This window comes from Sinocyclocheilus rhinocerous, unplaced genomic scaffold (assembly GCF_001515625.1).
Source record: "Sinocyclocheilus rhinocerous isolate Xijiao unplaced genomic scaffold, SAMN03320098_v1.1 scaffold19, whole genome shotgun sequence".
Lineage (NCBI taxonomy): Eukaryota > Metazoa > Chordata > Actinopteri > Cypriniformes > Cyprinidae > Sinocyclocheilus > Sinocyclocheilus rhinocerous.
In genome coordinates this window covers 3,313,165-3,337,511 of record NW_015638975.1, presented here as the reverse complement: position 1 = coordinate 3,337,511, position 24,347 = coordinate 3,313,165, and the positions used below count along the sequence as shown (strand labels likewise).

Genomic DNA, 24,347 nt, shown 5'->3' with positions numbered 1-24,347 from the left:
GGTAGGAAATTTACAAAATATCTTCATGGAACATGATCTTTACTTAATATCCTAATGATTTTTGGCATAAAAGAAAAATCAATAATTTTGGCTATTGCTAAAAATATACCCAAGCGACTTAAGACTGGTTTTGTGGTCCAGGGTCACATATGTTGATTTGGTGCTCAAGAAACATTTCTTATTATCAGTGTTGAAAACAGTTGTGCTGCTTAATATATTTAATATGTTTAATATGTATAGTGGAAACTGTTATACATATTTTACTGGATTCTAAGAAAAAGAAAGTTTAAAAGAACAGCATTTATTTTCAATAGAAATCGTTTGAAACAAATGTCTGCACTGTCACTTTTGATCATGTAATGCATCCTTGCTGTATAAAGAGTATTATTTCTTTATTTTTTAAATTTGGTTTTGCATCCTTTAAAACTCTGAATGATAGTGTATATTAAATTACATCTTTAACATTTAATTTTTGTACAAGGAACACTCCTTACAGTAATTAACAACAGTATATCTAAAAATGAACATTACCATATATTCATAAAAGCTGTAAAAATAGTTAATAGTTATTTCATGATAAGGTTAAGCCTAAACTTATTGTAAAGTGTTACCCAACCTTCATATAAACTGAACCACACTCACTGGTCATGTCCATACATGAATACAGGTACAATACATTTGTTACATTTTTTTCCCAGCTGTGTGCCTTCCTTGTATGACTGTAATACCATTAACTTCCAACGCTTTTACGTTCAAAATTATGCATCAGCTAAGCAAACAGATGCAAAGGTTTCAGTTGCAAAATAACATTTCACATTTTGAAACTTGAGCGAAACTTCCTTAAGCCAAATCCCCTTATTAATTAAAGTGTCTTTAAGCAAACAGTTCTATATTTAACAACAACAACAACAACAAAAAACAGTTCAAGATCTCCAGTTTTCATTAACAAATGACAAAACAGCTCATTTCCATTGGGAGGCTACATCACGTATTCAGATGATTCATAACACTTTACAGTAAAGTCATTAACAAACATAATAAAATGCTTAACAGATCAGTATGCACATTCAAATCTGTTAAACATTATATAACATGATGTGTGTTAATGGCGTACTAATCAAAGTATACAGTTCTTATGTATCTGATATTCGAACGATCCACTGAAGTATGTGAAGGAAAAAAAGGTTTGAAACGATCTTTTTTATTGTAAGTTTAGCTTGAGTCAAATACTTTAGAATAAGTTAAGAGGGATTTGACCTCTACTCATCTAGCTTTAGTGGTTCACTCTGCTGGGCTGGACCTGATTTGGAACATCATTCACAGGGAGCCTCTTTTTACAGGCATCATAAACATACATGTGTTGTCAGAAAACAGGGTGGAATCACATAGGAGTGATTTCCATCAGTTCTGGTCACAAGACAAAAACAAATTTTGAATCAGAAGTAATAGTTGTAAGCACTGATTCATTGTCCTAACAAGAATCATGATTTCAGTGAAAAATTACGCTTTTGTATGTTGTTAACTGAAAACTGAAATATCTTAATTTGAATTTAAATATCACTTTAGTCATTTTGCAAATGAATGTTCAGGCACACAGTTTATTGTCATACAGTAATGAAAAACTAAACTTGTGTATGCATTTATTTTATATTATTTTTACAAGATAGTAAAAATCTTGATCTAGATTCTGACTGATCTGGCCTCCTTTGAAACACAAGAATTCATTGAACTTATGGACTGCTAATTCTATGAAAATATATATTTTCAACTTTTTGTCCTAAATTTTCAATATTTTAGATTTGGGTTTTAAGCTTACGTCAACAGGGAATTCCTGATACTATTCAGACTAGTCAAAAAAAAGCAATAATTGTAAAAAAAAAATGATGATAAACCATATGGGGATTCCTGAATTAAGAGGTCACTTCGAAGGTCTATGTAATGTATGAGTCTGCCCATAAGACCTAAGAGAATGGGGGGACACACCCAGGTCCTATCACGAACAGTTACTGATTCACTAAACCGGTTTTGTAATAAGCTATGTAAAATTATATTCGTGAAAGTGATAAAAAGTGATACACACCTTCTTATGCCCCTGCCTCACTGACCATGCATCACACGACTCTTTATAAACTCAAACAGATTTCTCACTTCTGTCTAAGTGAACCTAACACCATCCATTAATCCAGACATGGGACATCTGGAGTTAATACTAGTATTAACATGGATAACAGGTTGCTTTACCATAGACAACAATGCAAATAGGTGAGATGCTCATGATTTAGTAATTTGGTATAATGTTTCAGTAGTAATGTGAATGTAAATCTTATTTTGCTTTTATTAAGTACCAGATTCAGTAAAAGATTTGATTATAGTTTATATTAGCAAAATGATGTAGCCTACATTGTATACATATTTATACTGTATGTATAACATTGCAAATACATATTGTAAATATATTATAAATATATAAACATATATTATAAATAAAAGTCTCGGTTAGCCTAACGCAGTACACGTAGCAAGGTGTATATATATATATATATATTATACACACACATATACACACACACGTATACACACACACACACACAAAGAAAAACAAGTCGATAGAATAGAAAAATAGAAAGCTAGTGTTTTTTTTTTTATTATATACTTTATATTTATACAAAGTACATGGTTCAGTAAATAACTAATTATCATTTGCACCAGGCATTTAAATAGAGCCACACGTTTCTAACAATTAGTTATATGAAAACAGGCAAAATTAAAAACTGTAAGTGTAAAAGCATGTTAACATATCAGAGTCTTGCTATTTCTTAATTTTATACACAACATTAACGTATTGCCAAGGCATTAATTGACACTTCCTAACAGTTTTTATTCAAATGTAATTAAGCATTTAACATCTGATCATAATGATGGAAACAAATGATAAATATTATGATGATGACTACTGTTATGTAACTGAATTACACTACTTTTATGCCTTTGTAGATAAGAAATTCATGTGATTATGCAGCTAATCTAATACTTAACAAGCATGGTCAAATATAGCCAGCCATTTCATCTTTTTTTCTGATATTAGTCAACTCAGCCTGCCTTCTTATTTCCTGTTTTTACAGATTTGACGTGACAGAGGGAGATGCAGGTAAGTAAATTATCATGTAAAATGTAATAAGGACAATGATTAACCAGAGAATTAGTGCTATTGCAACATTTCTATATCTCAATCATTTATTTTAACATTTCTTTTTCCAATATTAAGTAACATTTTAATATAAATAAATTGCTACAATAGAACTAAGAACTACTATTATCATTTCCTACAAATCTGTGCAAAGACTATTATCTTGTCTGTCTCACACTAATGAACAGACTTTTTTCTGTCACCAAAAACATGCTTGACTTTGCACAAAGTGTTCACGCTTGCAATCAAGCAAGGACACATGTGATTACAAAATGACATGAGAACTGGTTGTAAACGGGTGGAGTACGGTAGGCCCCCATAAAGCATATCTAAGGTCCATGTTCATTACCAACACATTATGAACATAGAGCATTTATTGCATTGTACCACTGGAAAATGATGCACATAAAAAATGTAAGCATTACCCATTCCTCATTTTAGGACTGGTTTTGTTTGAGCATATCCTTAAATAAGTAATCTACAGTCAACTGGAAAATTCCTACAGTATAGTCAATTCTAGACAGTTTCTAACACTGAAAACTGAAACGTCTCGTTTTTAAGCAGCGTTGGCCTCTTGTGATTTCAACCAAAATGAAGAACCGTTCTGCAACTTCCAACAAGACCCTGCAGATAATGGTGACTGGACGCGTCACAGTGGACCCACCCCAACCCCAGGCACTGGACCTGATGGAGACTATCCGGATGGAGGTGAGTATGAACACCAAAACCAACAAAAAACACTCCAGTGATCAGTCACTGCACTGAAGATGCAAAATCACTTGGAAATGATGTTCAAAACGGAATATTACTGAAATTACCGCAACCACAAATGCTTACAAAATTACAATACACTGATTGATGGGACATGCACTATAAAATGTTTTGTCAAGCAACCTATAAATCGCTAAAGAACCTATTGTTTTTTTACTGTTTCTTGCTCTCATTTAATTAAACCCTTTCCCCCCGTAGCTGGCTATTACATATATCATGAGGCTGACAACTCCGTAAATGGACAGAAAGTACGCCTTCTCAGCCCAGTTATTACTAGTGGACCTTCTGAGATCTGTGTACAGTTCTACTACTACATGTATGGCTCTGACAGCAGTAACACCCTGACTGTGTTTGCCAAACGTCCCGGCTCTGAGGAACAAATGTGGCAAAAAACTGGGATACAGAGCCCTTCATGGCTTGGAGCCTCTGTCACTGTGCCCATACCAGCTGGACAGACTGCTCAGGTAATTGGGTCTGCTTAAAAACAGACTGTGATTAGTACTAATGCAATTGTTTTTATAATGCTATAGATGTATGTCATTTGTTCTTCTATAGTTCTAGCATGCATTTTTAAATGAAATACATATGAGTACAGTCTTGTTATACCTCACTAAATTGCCTTAAAAATTGCTTGAGTATTATGACCTTGAGACTTATTAAATTTCAGTGTGGTCACTGTGTTTAAGGCAAAAGGCAAAAGGCTATGCATTATAGTGTGTCTAATCTATGTAGGCCTTTTCTTTAGCATCAGTTATAAAAAAGTCAATGTTACCAAGACAAAGAACACTTCTGAAGTTCATGATGACAGAATTAACTTTGTGACTCTTATACAGTGTGAAAGAAAATCCCCTTTTCAGTAAGTTTTAATGTCATTTTTCTCTTCTAGATTGTGTTTCAAGCAAAGCGTGGGCTCTCCTCATCATGTGACACTGCCATGGATAACATTGTCATCACTGAGGGAGCCTGTGCTGGTACTTTATTTTACCCTCATTGCATGTTACAACTATAAACATTTAATATTAAAATAATGATTTTATAAACAACATTTTGTTTGTTTTTATACAGGCTGTATAGTTGGGTGTGATTTTGATGATGATGAATGCGGCTGGACGAATGTGGTACCTAATGATGAAATTTTTGGTTGGGAGTTATGGACTGGACAGACAGATACACCAGGCACTGGCCCTGATGATGACTTCTCCAAACCAGGATGTGAGTCCAATATTCCTGTCATATCAATGATTATTTTTAAGGACTGCTGTCAGTCCTCTTTGCATTCTCTATTTTCTCAAACTGTTTCTTTCCAATGCAGTGGGTTCATACCAGTTAATGGACTCCAGCTTTAGCATTGAAGGAGAATCCGCTCAGCTCTGGAGCCCCTCTACCTCAGCCTCTGGTTGCCTACAGCTGGACTTCCATTACTACATGTATGGCAGTGCCACCAACATGGAGCTAAATGTCCATGCAGTCACCACCGGTAAGAGTCACAAGCTGTTCGAAAGCGTGAAGATTACGAGTTTATTAAAACATCTGTAGGTTTAAAGGAAAATTATGAAATTACAATTACAATTATAATAAGACAATCATATTCACATATACACGCAACGAAAGCTAGATGATCAATGATTTTCAAAAATGTTATTATGCAGATTAATTACAGAGATTTTGGCTAAGATTTGTTTTATGATTTTTTTTTTTTTAGGTGGGGCACTTGGAGCCCCTATTTTCAGCCTAAAAGGAAATCAAGGTCAGGGCTGGAAGCCTGCAAGCGTTCGCTACATTGGTTTAGCTGATTCAGTGGAGGTCAGTTTTACTCTCTCAGTTAAAAATTTGTGAATGAGCTTTTTACATTTTTGACAATGATCTGGCCCATTTGAGCGACAAAGCAATTTATATTAATCATAAATGTTGCCAAATGTTCACGTTTTTATACTTTTTTTATTTCAGTTTGTAATTGTAGGTGTTTATGGTGAAACAGACAAGACAGATATTGCAATTGATAGTGTCTGCATTACCGCTTGTACAGGTAGGTGGCAGACAATGTCATTAATGCTATTGTAAGTCTAAAAGTACCAGTTGTCATATAATACATATTTTATGAATGATGCACCAGTCTATTAATTGTTTTCTTGCTTGATTTTAGCAACTCCAACAACACCTAAGCCATCCCCGCCCCAACCCACTACACCTAAACCATCAACACCACAACCCACTTCACCTAAACCAACGACACCAGGTCCATCATCCCCTAATCCATCTACACCCCAACCCAGATCCATCATCCCCTAATCCATCTACACCCCAACCTACTTCACCTAAACCAACGACACCAGGTCCATCATCTCCTAATCCATCTACACCCCAACCGCCTTCACCTAAACCAACGACACCAGGTCCATCATCACCTAATCCATCTACACCCCAACCGTCTTCACCTAAACCAACGACACCAGGTCCATCATCACCTAATCCATCTACACCCCACCCCACCCCACCTAAACCAACAACACCAGGTCCATCATCACCTAATCCATCTACACCCCAGCCCACCTCACCTAAACCAACGACACCAGGTCCATCATCACCTAATCCATCTACACCCCAACCCACTACACCCAAACCAACAACACCAGGTCCATCAACTCCTAAACCAACAACACCTAAGCCAACTACTCCAGGACCAACACCACCAGGTAAGCTAAACTTGTTCTATTTTGATTAGAAACATTTATCAAAACATTATAACATTTGTTTAGATAAACAAACCCTTCATGTCTTGCAACAGTGAACTGCCCTCCAGACTCGGAGTACATTGATTGCGGCCCAGCCTGCATTCCTACCTGCACAGAACCCTCCACCAACTGCTCTGGTTCTTGCATCAGCGGCTGCTTCTGTAAGCCAGGATTTGTTTTCCGTGGCCGACGCTGTGTTCCTATTGAGCAGTGTGGAGACTCGGAGTACATTGATTGCGGCCCAGCCTGCATTCCTACCTGCACAGAACCCTCCACCAACTGCTCTGGTTCTTGCATCAGCGGCTGCTTCTGTAAGCCAGGATTTGTTTTCCGTGGCCGACGCTGTGTTCCTATTGAGCAGTGTGGATGTCTGGATGAAGAAAACAATTACTTTGAGGTACAAGAGTTGTCATTGTGAGGCTGCATTTTTATCCAGCTTTGGGACCTAAGGTTTTGCTCTAAAAATGTTTGGCCTGTATTTACACTCAGCCTGGTGAGATCATTTTTGGAGATGGCTGTTCCAAGTTGTGTCGCTGTGCTGGCAACTACACTTTCGACTGTGTGGACAACACCTGTGACCCTGTGACAGAAGAATGTCGGGAGTTTGGTGGAGTGCACGGCTGCTACCCTAAAGGTATTACAGAAAACCACAGCAACCCCTTATCCACAACTACCGTAACTGACAAGTGATCAAACAACACACTAGTTGGCTTCTGTGATAGTTCATGCTTCAAAGCCCACAAGCTTTCAAACACACAGTCAAAATTTTGTATTTAGGCTTGGTATTTATTAACTTGCAAACCTGTAACTCTTGATACAACAAGTATTTATGATCAAGCTTGTATTCATGTCTTTGACACCAAGGGATTTTTCATTCACAGGAACCTCCACCTGTATTGCCTCTGGTGACCCCCATTATAACACCTTTGATAACCGGCGCTATGACTTCATGGGAAACTGTTCTTACCTGATGTCCGAACCTTGTAACAGCACAGACGTGCCTTACTTCGCTGTGTACACAGACAACGAGAACCGCTACAACAATCCTCATATCAGCTATGTAAAAGCAGTTCATGTCCATGCGCTGGGAGTCGTAGTGTCTGTTCTGAAAGGAGGAACGGTTCAAGTAAGAGAAAAGAACATTACTTTCAATATTAATGATTTATATACTATCATGTATACAGTATTATTTGTGCACATACAGTGGGTACGGAAAGTATTCAGACCCCCTCAAGATGGTGAGAAATAAGATTCTCTGGTCTGATGAGACCAAGATAGAACTTTTTGGCCTTAATTCTAAGCGGTATGTGTGGAGAAAACCAGGCACTGCTCATCACCTGTCCAATACAGTCCCAACAGTGAAGCATGGTGGTGGCAGCATCATGCTGTGGGGGTGTTTTTCAGCTGCAGGGACAGGACGACTGGTTGCAATCGAGGGAAAGATGAATGCGGCCAAGTACAGGGATATCCTGGACGAAAACCTTCTCCAGAGTGCTCAGGACCTCAGACTGGAACTAAGGTTTACCTTCCAACAAGACAATGACCCTAAGCACACAGCTAAAATAACGAAGGAGTGGCTTCACAACAACTCTGTGACTGTTCTTGAATGGCCCAGCCAGAGCCCTGACTTAAACTCAATTGAGCATCTCTGGAGAGACCTAAAAATGGCTGTCCACCAACGTTTACCATCCAACCTGACAGAACTGGAGTGGATCTGCAAGAGGGAATGGCAGAGGATCCCCAAATCCATGTGTGAAAAACTTGTTGCATCTTTCCCAAAGACTCATGGCTGTATTAGATCAAAAGGGTGCTTCTACTAAATACTGAGCATTTTTCAGTTTTTCTTTTTTAATAAATTTGCAAAAATGTCAACAATTCTGTGTTTTTCTGTCAATATGGGGTGCTGTGTGTACATTAATGAGGAAAAAAAATTTACTTAAATGATTTTAGCAAATGGCTGCAATATAACAAAGAGTGAAAAATTTAAGGGGGTCTGAATACTTTCCGTACCCACTGTATACTGCATACATGTAATTTAGGGGCACATTCAAAATGACAATTATGTTTTCTGACATTTCTCAGGTCAATGGTACCAATGTGAACATTCCTCTGAGTCCTGTCAGTGGTGTTGACATTTTTATGTCTGGCAAGCACTACACAGTGGCCTTGAACTTTGGAGTAACCGTACGTTATGACGGAAACCACTATATGGACATTAAAGTTATCAAGGAGTGAGTATGGTTCTAATAAACGTCTTCATAGTAACAACATTTATAACTTGATTCACTTTTGAATGTTTCTACATGCTCGTGATCATTTTACAGCTATGAGGACAAACTTTGTGGACTGTGTGGGGACTACAACGGAGACCCTCAGAATGATTTCCAGACTCCAACTGGTGAACTGGTCCAAAGCCCCAATGACTTCGGCCACAGCTGGAACACAGACCCTGAGTAAGGCACTATACGAGGCACATGCTGTTACAACTAAAAGACGTGTCTCTATTAATTCACATCATAGACAACTCACCTCTGATTCTGCCTTCAGGTGTAACAAGCCAGAGGTTGGCCCATCCCCTGGGTGTACAGATGCTGAGCAGGAGTTGTATGAAGGGCCTGCTTACTGTGGTATCATATTGGACAGCAATGGCCCATTTGCTGCTTGCCATCCAAAAGTCAACCCCAATGTGAGTGAAATCGAATAAGTTAATTTGAAATGCTTTAGTGCATAATTTAACAATACAACATACTTACAGATCTTAACCTTGTATGTAGGGTTTCTTCCAAGACTGTCTGTTTGACGTTTGTGAGCTGGATGGTGCTTATTCTGCTTTGTGTGAAGCAATAGAGTCATACGTCAATGAATGTCAGGACCGTGGAGTTACAATTGGACCCTGGAGAAACAGCACCTTCTGTCGTATGTCTGAAAAATACATATTCATTATCCATAAACTCTGACAAAAAAAACAAAAACAAGACTTGAATGGCTTGTCCTATTTCTCTTACTGGCAAATAGAGTGAATTCGCAACATTACGATTAGCACTAACATAAGTTTTCCCTCTTCAGCTCTGAAATGCCCACCCAACAGTCACTTTGAATCATGCGCACCAGTTTGCCAGCCTTCCTGCAGTCCATATCCACCAAGTCAGTGCATCGGGCCTTGTTCTGAAGGATGTGTTTGTGACCCTGGATATATCCTCAGTGCTGGCCAGTGCGTGAAAGAAGAAACTTGTGGTTGCAGCTATAATGGAAATTATTATAAGGTGAGGAAATTGAATTTGGTATTATTTAGGACAGAAATGGTTTGTTATAGTCAATCAACTAGTATTTTTCATGACTTTTCCTCTCTCCATGGATTTAGCCAGGTGAAGAGTTCTACACTAAGGACTGTGAAGTACTGTGTAAGTGCGACCCCCCATTTGTTTCCTGTAAAGCTGCCGACTGCCCACCAGTGGAACAATGTGGAGTACAGGGTGGTGTAATTGGGTGTTATCCACAAGGTGAGCACTCTGGTTAATTCAGTAAGTGTGTTTCCATTCAATTTTCAAACATCCATCCATCCAGTTTCAGTCAGGCTAAAGCAATATCTTTTTAAAATAAATGTATGACTTAAAATCATACAACTCCAGTTTTTGCAATGTTGAACAAACAGATTTCGATGTAATTATAGCTCGCTTTATCTAGCATATATATGCATTAACAAGATAACAATTGGGCTTGGCTTTGTGCAATGGCTCTAAAATGACAGATGTGATATGTAATTCACCCTTCTAATATTAGATTAAACATTCCATCATGTATATTTGGCTAGAGAGATGGAGACTGTAGCTTGACTATGCATGTTTACAATTCACTATTTACAAATAGTGTGCAACAGTAAACTATTGAACTTTACACATTCTTTAGAGCTTCAAAAATAGTTGATCAATCTCTTTCCTCAATCTCCCAGAATCTCAAGACTGCATTATCTCTGGTGATCCTCATTATAACACTTTCGATGGCAAATACTACAGCTACATGGGCACTTGCACCTACACTCTGGCCCGCACCTGCCAAAACAACACTGGTAAGCAATGGCCAAAGCCAACTATCCACAATCAGCAGTTACTAGAGTGCTTTGGTCATCACTAGGTGTTTGGAGTAGCAAACTATTGTATTATTACTATTCATTAAATTTACATTAAATGTCCCCAAAATTAACTTTAAAGGTTAGCTCAAATAAGAATATGCATGTACAGCTTTCAAAATAACTTCACTTTCTTCCCTCCTGGGTCTGCAGGCCCCTGGTTCTCCATAGAGGGTAAGAATGAAGAGAGAGGAGTTTCTGGTGTTTCTTACCTGAGGAAACTATACGTGACTGTTGATGGCATCACTGTGACACTGATGAAAAACAAGAGAACTCTGGTCAGTATCCACAACAGCTGCCTTCATTAAACCATCAATGAAGTTATTCTGTAATCTTGAGATCTAGAATTGAGGTTTTAAGTAATTGGCCAAAGTTTATTTTAATATCTTTTAGATTATAATATCTTGGATTATGTTAATACACACAATAGTTCTGAGACATTCCTAGTCTTAACTTTGATAAAGAATATCTCTTTGGTTTTGAGACTTTAGTCTTTGCAACTTCAGGGATCTTATCTATGCACAATCAGCTTGTAACACTCCAAAGAGAAAGGAAAACTTGAAATCGCATCATATGACCCCTTTAAATATTTTTTTCTAAATGGTTCCTAATCTGTAACATTATCCCTATGTCCATTTTTCTGTTTTCCAAGAATAATCTTGCCTTTCAAAGTTTGTTTTTTCAAAGCTAGCATTAACCTTCAATCCACCTTTGGTTTTATCTTTTTTCCACACACTCAGTTGAATGGACTCAGGGTGTCTCTTCCTCACTCCCCATCTCCACTCATTTCGCTGTCTCTTGCTGGACAATATGTTATCCTCACAACTCCGTTTGGCCTGGAGGTGCAGTGGGACGGCAACCATTACGCCAAGATCTCAGTTCCTAGGTAAAGAAAATGTGAAAAAAGCCTTACTGGAATATATACACAGTACTGACAGTATTTTGCAGAAAACACTAAGACCCAAAATGATTGTTAAGGGTTATAGGCTATGACTAAATTCAAAAAGAAAAATCAAAAAGCATCTCTGGGAAAATTAATATCTTTACATTAATCTCTTTCTTTTTTCCCCTCATTTTATCAGTTCCTACTATGACCAGATGTGCGGCCTGTGCGGGGACTACGACGGAAACCCCAATAATGATTTCACTAAGCCGGATGGCTCCCAAACGGACAGCTCAAGTCAGTTTGGTGACAGCTGGCAAACTGATGAGGATGAGGATGCAACGTCAGTAACTTTCAATCTTCTTGTTAATCAGGCAGTTTCAGGATTAGGACAACTTCCTATGCTCGATGATGCCTGTGTTGATCGGTGCAGATCTGTGACTTGTTTTTAGGTGCAAGCCGGACCCCGGGCCTCAACCACCCTGCGATCCTGAGCTGGAGGGTGTCGTGTCAAACCCAGAGAACTGTGGAAGAATAACTGACACAAACGGAGCATTTAGGTTAGGACTTACCAAACTATGGCATTTTCTGCTAATAAACAATCTTGAATCCTTCCATTTGAAATGAATCATAATAAATATGCATGCTCTGTTATTCATACTGATTCTAACCTGATTCTAACCTGAGACAATGAAGAACTTCTAGTGATTAATCAACTGCACACTTTCTCTCGCATTTGCTCCTCACAGGGACTGCATAAATGTGGTGGACCCCTTGCCTTTCTTCCAGAGCTGTGTGTTTGATATGTGTCGTTATCAGGGACTGCAGCAGGTCCTTTGTGACCAGCTTCAGGCTTACACTGATGCTTGCCTGAGTGCAGGTGCTCCTGTCCATCAGTGGAGGGAGCCAGACTTCTGCCGTGAGTCATTCTCTCACATATTCTATCATATTGCACAAGTGTAGGATTTGAGAAATGGTTTGAGCATATAATAAAGCAGCAAAATATGGCATCTTACATCCATGAATCCAAGAATCACATTTCACATTCCCAGTGGCAAGCCTCTAATGCACAATATAAATTATAGAAGTGAATGCAGTTCAGAAGGTTAGAATAGAAAAAGCTTGAGCTGAACACTTACTTTAACTTAAGCCTTATTGTTTTTATTATTCATGGGGCTTGCTTTTATGCCTTTAATGGCCAAGGCAGAGAAGACAGGAGTGCCATCACAGAGGGTTGGTACATGTGACTGGGAAACTACATCCCTGTATCCCCACTTTAACCATATTTTCATAATTTAATACTGTTTTTCAATTTTTCTTCAGCTCTGGAATGCCCTCCAAACAGCCATTACGCCATATGTGTGAGCTCCTGTCCGGAGACATGTCTGGGTATCAATGGACCACCGGGCTGCAGTGAGAAGTGTGTTGAAGGCTGTGAGTGTGACCCTGGCTTTATCCTCAGTGACAACAAATGTGTCCCTGTTAAAGACTGTGGCTGTGTGGACTCCTCAGGCTCCTACCATCCAGTGAGTTTAACACCAGGGCCGAACCGTGGGGTTCTGGGGCCATAGGCAATTATGGGACCCCCGTAGTAAAACCTGGAGTTTGGATTAAAAATATTCAAAGAACCACTGCAAACACAATGAGTAAACTAAAAACACCCATTTCTGTTCATGATGTTATTCACTATTTTAGCTCTTGTAGTTCACCTAAATAGCCGTTTGACAAATAAAATTATCAAAGGTAGAAGGAAACTGAGTATAGCTCATACCTTTTCACTTTATGACTTCTTTAGGCCTGTTGTCTAAGTTAGTCATTATTCTTGAGCGAAAATGACAAGCATGATGTCTGACATCCAAAAGTGCCTTAAACACTAAACAGCAAAAACACCAACTCAAATAGCCAAACAACAAGCTCTTCCATGACTTACTTTTTGTGTTTCTGTCGAACGTGAGCACATTTGACCAAAATGGAGGTAAAGTTCCAGCAATGCACCGCGGCGTGAATAAATTACGCAAATGAATTGAATTCTTTAATATTTATTGTTTTACAGTTTGCTACTTTATTTGTGCTGCTGTTGTTGTGTTTATCACTTTCAGAAAGTTTGTCACTTTCAGTTATTTGTCATGTAGTTATTATTCAAAGCGCAGATTTTAAGATTCTTAAGAATTAGAATTTTTATGCTTGATTCTCGTTAATGCCTGTCTGACTTGAAATCATATTCGGTGAGCATGAATTGCATTCACTCACTCATTCATTCATTTGCTATAACAATAGATAAAATAGATGGTTATATCGGACAAATTATTATAAAGGATAATAAAACATTCATCGACTCTATATTTTATAATGATTCGATTGAGTTAAATGTTTTATTAGTCCAACACAACATGACACTTGTCGCCACCTACTGGACGAAGGAGTCACTGTATGAATCAATGCATGAATCTTTGGGTAAACGGATTTAAATGAGTCGAGTTACTGTGATAACTCAACCCTCATCATAGCGTCGTTATCACCTATACGATTGCTTAAAACACAGTGCAGAATTTTAACAAAGTGTTCATGTTTAAAAATAGGAGAAATGTGCTTGACTTGTGGATTTCTAACACGTTCCTATCAATGTGGCCATATATAGGTAAATGAGAGCTGGTATCTGGAGGGCTGTACACAGAAGTGTACATGTGAGGGTGGAGGAATTATTCACTGTTACAACACCAGCTGTCTTCCTACTGAGAGCTGCCAACTTCAAGATGGAGACTATGGCTGCAAACCACTTGGTAACAAATATAATACTAGTTTACACATAGTTTCGTTTTTAGTGTCTTATCATATACAAACATGCAGTTCTGCACAAACCTGTTGACACATGGAACTAAAAGTTTATCTCTCCATTTTTATCTCTTTCTCTTTTAGGTACAGGCATTTGCTCAGTTTCTGGTGACCCTCATTATAACACCTTTGATGATAAAGTACATCACTTCATGGGTGCCTGTTCCTACACTCTCACTAAGCCCTGTAATGAGACCTCAGGCTTGCCATACTTTTCTGTGGAGACACAGAACGAGCACAGAGACAATAATAAGAAAGTGTCTTATGTAAGATCTGTCATCATCAATGTGCATGACACAACCATCATTTTGGGCAAGGGGCGCAAAGTTCAGGTAAGGGACATTTCCAAGGTTTGTGAGACTTAAGAAACCGATTACAGGACATTAGAACAGCAGTCCATTCTTGTGCTTACCTTATTTGTACATCCTGCAGGTGAATGGAGTTCAGGTCACTGTGCCTGTCACACTGTCAAATGGTGTTAAGATCTTCCTAAGTGGCAAATTTGTGGTGCTTGAGACAGACTTTGGATTGCGTGTCCGTTTTGATGGAAACCATCATGCAGATGTCACCTTGCCTTCGTCCTACAGCGGACTGTTATGTGGACTCTGTGGTAAGCACAGCAAATTCAGATATCTAACTAACTGATGGAGATTCAAAAGCTACTTTATACTGCTACTAACCAACTAATCGTTTGACATGGGTCATTTTAATAATAATATATTACAGGAAATTATAATGGTAATCCTAATGATGACAACATCAAGTCAGATGGAACGCCAACAGACAGCACCAATGAGCTTGGAGAAAGCTGGCAGGTTCCTGACGACAGACCAGAGTAAGTGAAAGCATATTTAATTGTGCACTGCACCAATGATAGTTAGATTTCATTAATTTTGTTTCTAAATATACACTTTTTATCATTGAAGCTTTAATCATTCATGCCTGTTCTTATCTTGCACAGTTGTACTCATGGTGGAGGAGACATTGAATGTGATGACAAGATCGAGAGTGAAGCACAGAAACCTACTAGCTGTGGCATGATCACCGACCCCAATGGTGAGACACTCATACAAACATACATTTAAAAAAATTGTAATGTTAAGGTCACTGAATAAAAAAGCATAAAAAGCTTTATCACAATTAGAAATGTATGTGATATTATTTTATAGCTGTTTTTTTATTTTATTTGCTTTATTTTATTTATTTATTTTTTAAATAATTTCAAATCAGCATATGCTAGAGTTTAATAATTAAACATTAATTTCTTTATCACCTATAATTACTCTTATAGGTTCCCTTCACACTCACAATGGATTGTTTGTTCTGCTTAGAAATATTGTATTTTGCTAATATCAGAGTCAGCATTTGTATTTGCAAATGTTATTTCATCTTAATGCATTAATTAGAATAAATCATGTTTATGTTAGAATGCATGAATTTATTTGTCTGCTTTGGGCGGTTTGACTACAATCATTGTAATACATTTTGGATTGAATGTTACCTATGACTTGAACATGACTTGAAGAGTAAAGGGTAAATGTACAAGAGGCCTCATTTTACTCTATCTATGACTATATTCCAGCACATCTGTTCAGTGCACTGAGCTCCTCTGTTTTATAGAGACACAACACCTGTTTTATGCACTATTAAATCCTACTTACCATTCTTTTCCCAGGAATCTTCAAGCCATGTCATGAAGTGGTGCCTCCCAATCCTTACTTTGAGAACTGTGTGTTTGATCAGTGTGGCACTGGTGGCGCCACAGTGGCACTGTGCCAAGCTATTCAAAGCTATGCTGACCTGTGTGCTCAAGCTGGGGTGCCAATTAACTGGAGGAATAACACCTTCTGCCGTAAGTGTTTGAGCCCTACAGGCATTCTGTAAAGCGCCCTTAAAACCTGCAATTAACTGAATCCTGGTAACCTTTTTAAGACTCTGCCTTTGCAGTGTGCACCCTTCAATTAGGGAGTGATCAACGAGTGCCGAGTGTCTCTTTAGTTCCTAAATTGGCTGTGCTAAAATAGTTGTATTTTTATGTTTCTCCGTCTCTGCCCATCGTCCCAGTTTCTCGTCTGTCCTTCTCTCTTTTCTAACTATTTTCATTCATTTGTTCTCTTCTGCCCCATTGCATTGGTTCGGTTAACACCACTCTTTTATTTTTCTGTTTCTTCCAGCTATTAAATGTCCGGTTGGTAGTCACTATGAGCCGTGTGGTTCAGCCTGTCCAGCCAGTTGTCAGGACCCTGGATCTGAAGGCACCTGCTTTGAGCCCTGTGTTGAGGGATGTGTGTGTGACCCTGGTTTTGTCCTCAGTGGGGACAAGTGTGTGCCCTTCAGCGAGTGTGGTTGCACTGACAAAGACAGCAACTATAGGCCTGTGAGTGCTTGAGAAGACTCAATGAAACTTACTTCTGTTTTCAAATTTTAAATAATTTCTTACAAATTGAACAAATTTCAGTTCACATTTTTGTGAATAAAGGTGTAGTTTAATTATGCATGTTTTCATTTCTAGTTTAGGATTGTCCCTTTGTCCATTTCAATTATTAATGCGTATCTGTTTGATTTTTTAGGTTGGAGACAGCTGGTTCACGAAGGATGATTGCACAGAGCGCTGTGTTTGTTCACCTTTCAATACAGTGACATGCGAGGCATGGCAATGTGGTCCCACTCAGGAATGTAAGGTCAATGATGGTGAACTAGGCTGTGTGAACACAGGTACATACTCTACGTAATCTTTTTATCTCTTTTTATGTGTCTGTCTATCTTTGTCTGTGTCTTTCTATCTGCCTCTCTGTCTATCTATCTGTTTGACACATGCTTATTGACCTTCTTTGCAGGAGTGGGCATTTGTCACATTGCTGGTGATCCTCACTACTACACTTTTGATGGCATCATGCACACCTACATGGGTACCTGCACTTACACGCTGGTGGCGATATGCGACACCTCTATGGTGACACCCTTCACCATTGTGGCCAAAAACGAAGAGCGCGGCCAACCAGAAGCTTCGTATGTTCACTCTGTGACCGTCTACCTGCCCACTGCCAACATCACCATCAGCAAGAATGGAAGAGTACTGGTGAGAGCCTGAGAAGGAAGAAGGAAGAGATGCAATAGTGATTTTGACTAGGCTGAATTTGCATGCCTTCTTCTGATTAGACATCATGAATAGGGATATAACAGTGAAATATTGTTTAATATCATAGATAAGATTCTATGTATCCAGTGATATGATTGTGCTAAATCTCTGGCTTGTACTCATATTTGTTCTGTCCACCGACTAGGTGAATGAACGCAGGATAAAGACCCCCTATGACATCAGTTCAGCCAAGGCGCGGGTGTTCACCAGTGGAGTAAACACCGTACTGGACACTGACTTCGGCCTGATTGTGAAGTTTGATGGAGTGCACCATATTGAAATCACAGTACCTGGAGACTATTTCAACAAGGTTTGAAACTATACGCAAAAATAAAGCTAGAACATCATCCTACCTAATAGGAGTGGGCGATATACCGGTAGACACGATTAACCAGTAGAAATTTGTCAACATGCAGAGATTTTGGATTATCATCTCTATAGCGGTTACACGCTCACGTGACGTTTCTGTGCTACATGGTCACGAAAACTTATCGTTTACGCATGTTTTTAAGAATTGGGGTTAAAAAACAAGTGATTTTAAGCCGTTGGAAACTCAATAAGCAGATAAAGAGAGCTCATTTCACTATATGTGTGCGCTGTCTTAGCACTGTCAGAGAGGCACGTGCACGTAAAGACGGTGCTCATAGAGTGCAGGAGCATTGTAGTGAGTTATTTTTGCCGCTTTATAGGCCTTGAACAGGTAAATACACACTTTTATGTGTCAAAATGCCCATCTTTGCAAGTATCCTTGTAAACCTCGTAATTTAGGTCTTTAGTCTAATATTCCTGCTGTCTGTCATTCATGTTAATCAAACAACAAAAGAGAGAAAATCTCTCACTACTCTTGACTAAATCATTTTTGTAACTTTAATAATAAGAAATATACTGTATATTTAGTTTACACAGTGGAGAATATGCAGTGTTTTTTTACATTTCATTACCTTATACAATGTATGTAGCATTTCTTATTTATTTGTTCTACTGTTTTTGTCCTTTTGCTTGTAAGTAGTTTCTTATTCTTATTTAATCACTGACTCTTCACTTGTCTTCAGTGAGCTTTTTTTCAATTTAGGCTAGCATTAGTTCTTTTGTGACATTGACTCTGGTGACAAGAATTATGACATTTCTATGGTGTCAAAAATGTTGATATCATAAAGACCTTATTTAAAGCAAAAATAGCTATATTGTGATATATATTGTTACGGTGAGATAAAATTACTCATATCATGATATAAGATTTTGGTCATATCACCCACCCCTACTACCTGATATTTGTTGTAAATGCAGTCTTTAGATACTAATGTTTGATTAATAAACCAGACAGTTTCCTTTTTGGTCCAGATGTCTGAATTTCATTAAGAAAAATGAAAGAATTTCCACAAGCAGATTTTGATCAAATCTTCTTGACACATATCACACTCACTGCTTTCCCGTAATTCAACTTTCGTCTTACAGGTATGTGGAATGTGTGGTAACTACAACGGAGATTCCTCTGATGACAACTTGATGCCTGATGGCAAACCAGCCAACAATGCCACTGAACTTGGTAACAGCTGGAAGGCAGAGGGAGACAGTGATCCTGGGTGAGTGTTACATTGTTTGGTCCCTCTCCATAATTCAGAAATAAACAAACATCAAAAGATAGCAGCATTATAGATGCACTTAGGATACATATGAATTTGAGTGAAAAATCAGTAGTTTCACTTGTCTTCATTCTTCTCTTGTGTTCATCCATGCCTCGTTTCTCCATCTGCAGGTGCAAACCTGATGAACGGCCTGATGACAAACCCAACTGCGACAAGAAAGAGGAAGAAATCTACAAGTCACAGTGTGCGGCGTCTATCCTATCTGATCTCTTCAAGCCCTGTCACTCTCTCATTCCTCCAGAATCTTTCCTGGGGAACTGTATCTATGACATGTGCGAGTATGATGGCATGCAGTCGACTCTGTGCGATAACATTGAAGCTTACGCCCAGGCCTGTCATAGCGCTGGAGTCACGATCAGCTGGAGAAACAGCACCTTCTGTCGTAAGTGAAAGAGAAAGAGGGAAGAAAAGACTAGGAGATGTGCTGAGAATGTTATGCTGAGCTGGGTGACAGGAGGAAGAATAATTTGACTAGAATTGTAAAGCTCAAAAGAGCAGAACTGTGATGCTGAGAAAATGAAGCATTTATGAGATTCTTCATTGATAACCTCTAGGCTATGCATAAATATTAATGAATATCTATGCATATTTTGAAGGAAGAAATGGCCTCTGAATATGTCAAAGAATCATTGTCATTCAAATCCGCTGCGTCAAACCTCTTTCCTTTGTGCACTTCTATTTCCAGCTCTCCCGTGCCCACCTAACAGTCATTATTCTGAGTGCACAGCACCATGTCCTCCTACTTGTGCCGATCTCTTCCCCGTATTCTGCCCATTACCACCTAATAGTTGTGTCGAAGGCTGCAAGTGCAATGGAGGTTTTGTGCTAAGTGATGGCAAGTGTGTTCCCCTCTCAAGCTGTGGATGTGTTTGTCATAGCGCTGGAGTCACGATCAGCTGGAGAAACAGCACCTTCTGTCGTAAGTGAAAGAGGGAAGGAAGGATGAAGAGATGTGCTGAGAATGTAATGCTGAGCTGGGTGACAGGAGGAAGAATAATTTGGCTAGAATTGTAACGATCAAAAGAGCAGAACTTTGATGCTGATAAAATTAAGCATTTATGAGATTCTTCATTGATAACCTCTAGGCTATGCATAAATATTAATGAATTTCTATGCATATTTTGAAAGAAGAAATGGTCTATGAGTATGTCAGAGAATCATTGTCATTCAAATCCAGTGCATCAAACTTCTTTCCTTTGTGTTTTTTTCTTTCCAGCTCTCCCGTGCCCACCAAACAGTCACTATTCTGAGTGCACAGCACCATGTCCTCCTACTTGTGCCGATCTCTTCCCCGTATTCTGCCCATTACCACCTAATAGTTGTGTCGAAGGCTGCAAGTGCAATGGAGGTTTTGTGCTAAGTGATGGCAAGTGTGTTCCCCTCTCAAGCTGTGGATGTGTTGACAGCAATGGAGAGTATCATGATGTGAGTAAAGTTGCTAGAATTGCATACTGAATTATACTACTGTTTAAAAGTTTTGTCAAATAAATGCTGTTTATATTTTATATTCTTCGAAGAATCCTGAAAAAGGGTATTAAGCAGCACAGCTGCTTTGATAATAATAATAAATGTCTCTTAAGCACATGATCTGTTCAGAAATCATTCTAATATACTGATATTAGAATGATTTCTGAACGGATCATGTGACACTGAAGACTGGAGTAACTGCTGCTGAAAATTCAGCTTTGACATCACAATAATTAATTAAAATAGAAGTTATTGTAAACTGTCATAATATTTCAGAATTACAGATTCTACTTTTATGATCAAATAATTGCAGCGTTGTTGAACATAAGAGACTTCTTTCTAACATTTAAAAATCTTACCGACTCCAAACTTTTGAACGGTAGTCTTAAACCGCATAAACACATTTCATTACACCAAATACACAAAATAATGTTCTTTTTAGCAGCATCATATGACCCCTTTAAAGACTTGTTTTCTTCAACTCTATTCATCCGACTCTTCTGTTCTTCAACTCATTATTGAAATAATTTTCTATATAAACGAATAATGGCAATAACATGACACATAAAGAATATGTTATAAAAAGGCGCTATAAAGATGACAGTGCTTTCATTTTATGTCACTTACTTATAGTCAACAGAATGTGTTAAAGGGACCATCAAAATAAAGTGAAACCCAAAATTTTACAATACTGCCTGGTATATTTCAGGTGGGAGATTCGTGGATAACTGACCACTGCGAACAGAGGTGCAGCTGCAGCCTTGGAGGAGTGCTGTCCTGCACATCCTTTGAATGCAATGACAACTCGATCTGCGATCTTGACAGCAATGGAGACCGTTACTGCAAACCTGAGAGTGAGTTCAGGACAGTTTTGCAATGAGAAATACTAAGAATGAGGGAACAATGACATCAATTGACTTAATTCAGACCATCAGAGCAACCAAAAATTCATATTTACTATACATGAAAGACAAAAAGTTGGCAACTTTTTAAACACTTTCTCTTAGCAAACATTTTCTACTTTACCTCTAAGTTTTTGGGGTTTAATGACTGCAACTTGTGGGCATCTAAAGAAATGTAAATGTTTGAGCCTTGAAGCAGGTTAGTCTTAATGTCCACCTCATTTTAGATGAACTAACTCAAACCTCTTTTACTTCTCATAGAATTCGATGACTGCAATATTGCTGGGGACCCTCACTATCGTACCTTTGACAGATACAATCACCACTACCAGGGAGCGTATACCTATGTATTAACTCAGAGCACCACTCTGCCCAGCTCCCTCACACCGTTCACAGTCCGCGGCAAAAACCAGCGGCAGGGAGGCATCAGCCGGGTGTCACTCCTGCGCGAGGTCTATGTGGACGTATACGGCATTACTGTTCGCATGCAGCAGAAGAAGAAAGTGCTGGTGAGGGATTCATGGGACATGTAGTCAATTCTAATAGTTGTATCTAACAGACTTCATATATGGACCATAATAACAACCACATAATATCATGAATGTCTTTACGTGTGTTTCTCCATCAGGTCGATGGAGAGAAAGTTGGTCTACCGTTCAGTCCTGTACGTGGAGTTAACATAAAAACAAAGTCTCGTTATGTGATGCTCACAACTGACTTTGGCCTTTCTGTGCGCTTTGATGGCAATGCTCAAGCAGGTAGCTCAAAACTCACATCCACACAATTATCAAGGATTTTTTTATGCACAGCTTTGCATGTTTTGTAAAGTATATAATGAAAACTCTCGCTCTCTTCTTTTTCCCTAAAGTGGTGACTCTACCAAGTGTATACAGATCCCGTGTGCTCGGTCTGTGCGGTAACTATGATGGAAACAACCGTAACGAGTACACAAAACCAGATGGCACAGTTACCCGCAACCTCAATGAGTTTGGAGACAGCTGGAGAGTGACTGACAGACAGGCGGGTCTTGGTACCACATCCCTACCAAAGATGGTGCACCTACACAAGTACGGAAGACTATAAGACTAATGCTATGCATTATTAATCAACTGGGATGCCATTTCTCATGAAATAAATAATCTGAAATAGTCTGGCATAGTCCTACCCCTAAAAAGCCTGTCTTCTTTACTATTAGGCGTGAAGTGGAGGCTGACCCAGATTCAGGGTTTGATACGACAGGCTGCACAGATGCTCTGCTGGAGGAGCTGAACGGGAATAAAATGTGTGGGGCTCTCAGCGACCCTGCTGGTCCTTTCACTCCCTGTCATGCTGTGATCACTCCGGATGTCTTCCAGGAGTGAGTAATGTGTGTGAGGGTGTGTGCACTCTAGTGACAAGTATGAGTTCACTTTCATGAGTTAATGCATAGTGGGTGTGTGTTGCACTATGTACAAGAGCATGTGAATGCTTGTGCGTTTGAATGAGATAAACTTGTGATATGCGGGTGTTGGTACGGATGCACAGCCCTTCACAACAGTGTGTGTTTGCATTGCAGGGATTGTGTGTTTGACCTATGCGCTGAGCAGGGCAGTGAAGAGCTGCGCTGTGAAAATTACGCCGTCTACGCTCGGGCTTGCCAAGATCTGGGTGTCACACTAGGGCTGTGGAGACAAGAACTGAATTGCGGTATGAAAAATAAAATAGTTAATTTATGGAATGTGGTTCTGTATAGAATTCTGTAGCAATTTAAACATTTAAAAATGAAATAAAATAAAAACCTGGTTTAAAATCATGGCTTCCACAAAAATAGAAAGCGGCACAACATTGATAATAATAAGAAATGTTTTCTGAGCACAAAATCAGCATATTAGAATGATTACTGAAGGATCATGTGACACTAAACAACATAAATGTGTGTGTTTGTGATTTAGGTCTGCAGTGTGGGCCCAACAGCACTTACTCCCTCTGTATGACTCCATGCCCGGCGTCCTGCGCAGACCTGGCGGCTCCCTCTGAGTGTGAGCAAACGCAGTGTGTGGAGGGATGTCAGTGCGCCTCCGGCTTTGTCATGAGCGACCAAGACTGTGTGCCTTACAGCGAGTGTGGATGCACTTACCTCGATCGCTACTATCAGGTGAGCCTTTTGATGCATGTCAAATACTACAGGTTAAAGGTTGGAATTGCACAAGACATTGTTGATCATGTTTCTCTGTACCCTTCCACACGCAGCTGAAGGAGACATTTGTGACAGAGGATTGTTCACAGAGTTGTGAATGTACTACCACTGGTGCTGTGTGTCAAACAAAGGGCTGTGGAGACAACGAGATCTGCACTGTGTATGACACCAAACGTGACTGTTATAAATGTGAGCTATTTCTGATTCAAAATATATTTGATAAACATATAATGCATAGCTTTCAGTTTTCCTAGTCTAGGAATGATACAGAATTGGATATCATATAGTAAAGTTAATTATAACTATGGAAGCCCATTTCTGCCATGGGATAAAAATAATAGCAACATTTTTATCTCACAAATCAGCCTTTTTTTCCAGCATTCTTAGTTTACATCTCACAATTCTGTGTTTTTGCCATGCTTTCTTTATTTTACTCACAATTTGCTCAGATTTTTCAGGAAAAGTATAAAAAACAGTATTGTGAGA

At 38.8% G+C, this 24,347-nt stretch overlaps 1 protein-coding gene across 1 annotated transcript in view; it reads left to right on the top strand.

The window, feature by feature from the left end:
• Positions 1-2,188: 2,188 nt before the first annotated feature.
• The window catches only part of LOC107750624 (zonadhesin-like), a 23,424-nt gene continuing 1,265 nt past the window's right edge, over positions 2,189-24,347 (top strand). Inside the window, 48 exon segments of the mRNA XM_016566113.1 lie at positions 2,189-2,262; positions 3,123-3,148; positions 3,752-3,895; positions 4,157-4,422; positions 4,845-4,929; positions 5,024-5,170; positions 5,271-5,435; positions 5,661-5,761; positions 5,906-5,984; positions 6,102-6,228; positions 6,230-6,651; positions 6,744-7,087; positions 7,180-7,324; positions 7,572-7,816; positions 8,773-8,921; positions 9,015-9,143; positions 9,238-9,376; positions 9,465-9,606; positions 9,757-9,953; positions 10,052-10,190; positions 10,640-10,756; positions 10,970-11,094; positions 11,557-11,702; positions 11,899-12,042; positions 12,152-12,259; positions 12,449-12,618; positions 13,023-13,225; positions 14,338-14,479; positions 14,616-14,863; positions 14,964-15,141; positions 15,258-15,366; positions 15,493-15,587; positions 16,207-16,383; positions 16,706-16,908; positions 17,102-17,246; positions 17,369-17,610; positions 17,816-17,980; positions 19,126-19,253; positions 19,427-19,698; positions 20,533-20,741; positions 21,493-21,637; positions 21,947-22,194; positions 22,314-22,443; positions 22,554-22,752; positions 22,881-23,042; positions 23,241-23,371; positions 23,617-23,819; positions 23,915-24,050. Coding sequence (XP_016421599.1) covers positions 2,189-2,262; positions 3,123-3,148; positions 3,752-3,895; positions 4,157-4,422; positions 4,845-4,929; positions 5,024-5,170; positions 5,271-5,435; positions 5,661-5,761; positions 5,906-5,984; positions 6,102-6,228; positions 6,230-6,651; positions 6,744-7,087; positions 7,180-7,324; positions 7,572-7,816; positions 8,773-8,921; positions 9,015-9,143; positions 9,238-9,376; positions 9,465-9,606; positions 9,757-9,953; positions 10,052-10,190; positions 10,640-10,756; positions 10,970-11,094; positions 11,557-11,702; positions 11,899-12,042; positions 12,152-12,259; positions 12,449-12,618; positions 13,023-13,225; positions 14,338-14,479; positions 14,616-14,863; positions 14,964-15,141; positions 15,258-15,366; positions 15,493-15,587; positions 16,207-16,383; positions 16,706-16,908; positions 17,102-17,246; positions 17,369-17,610; positions 17,816-17,980; positions 19,126-19,253; positions 19,427-19,698; positions 20,533-20,741; positions 21,493-21,637; positions 21,947-22,194; positions 22,314-22,443; positions 22,554-22,752; positions 22,881-23,042; positions 23,241-23,371; positions 23,617-23,819; positions 23,915-24,050 — 7,945 coding nt within the window.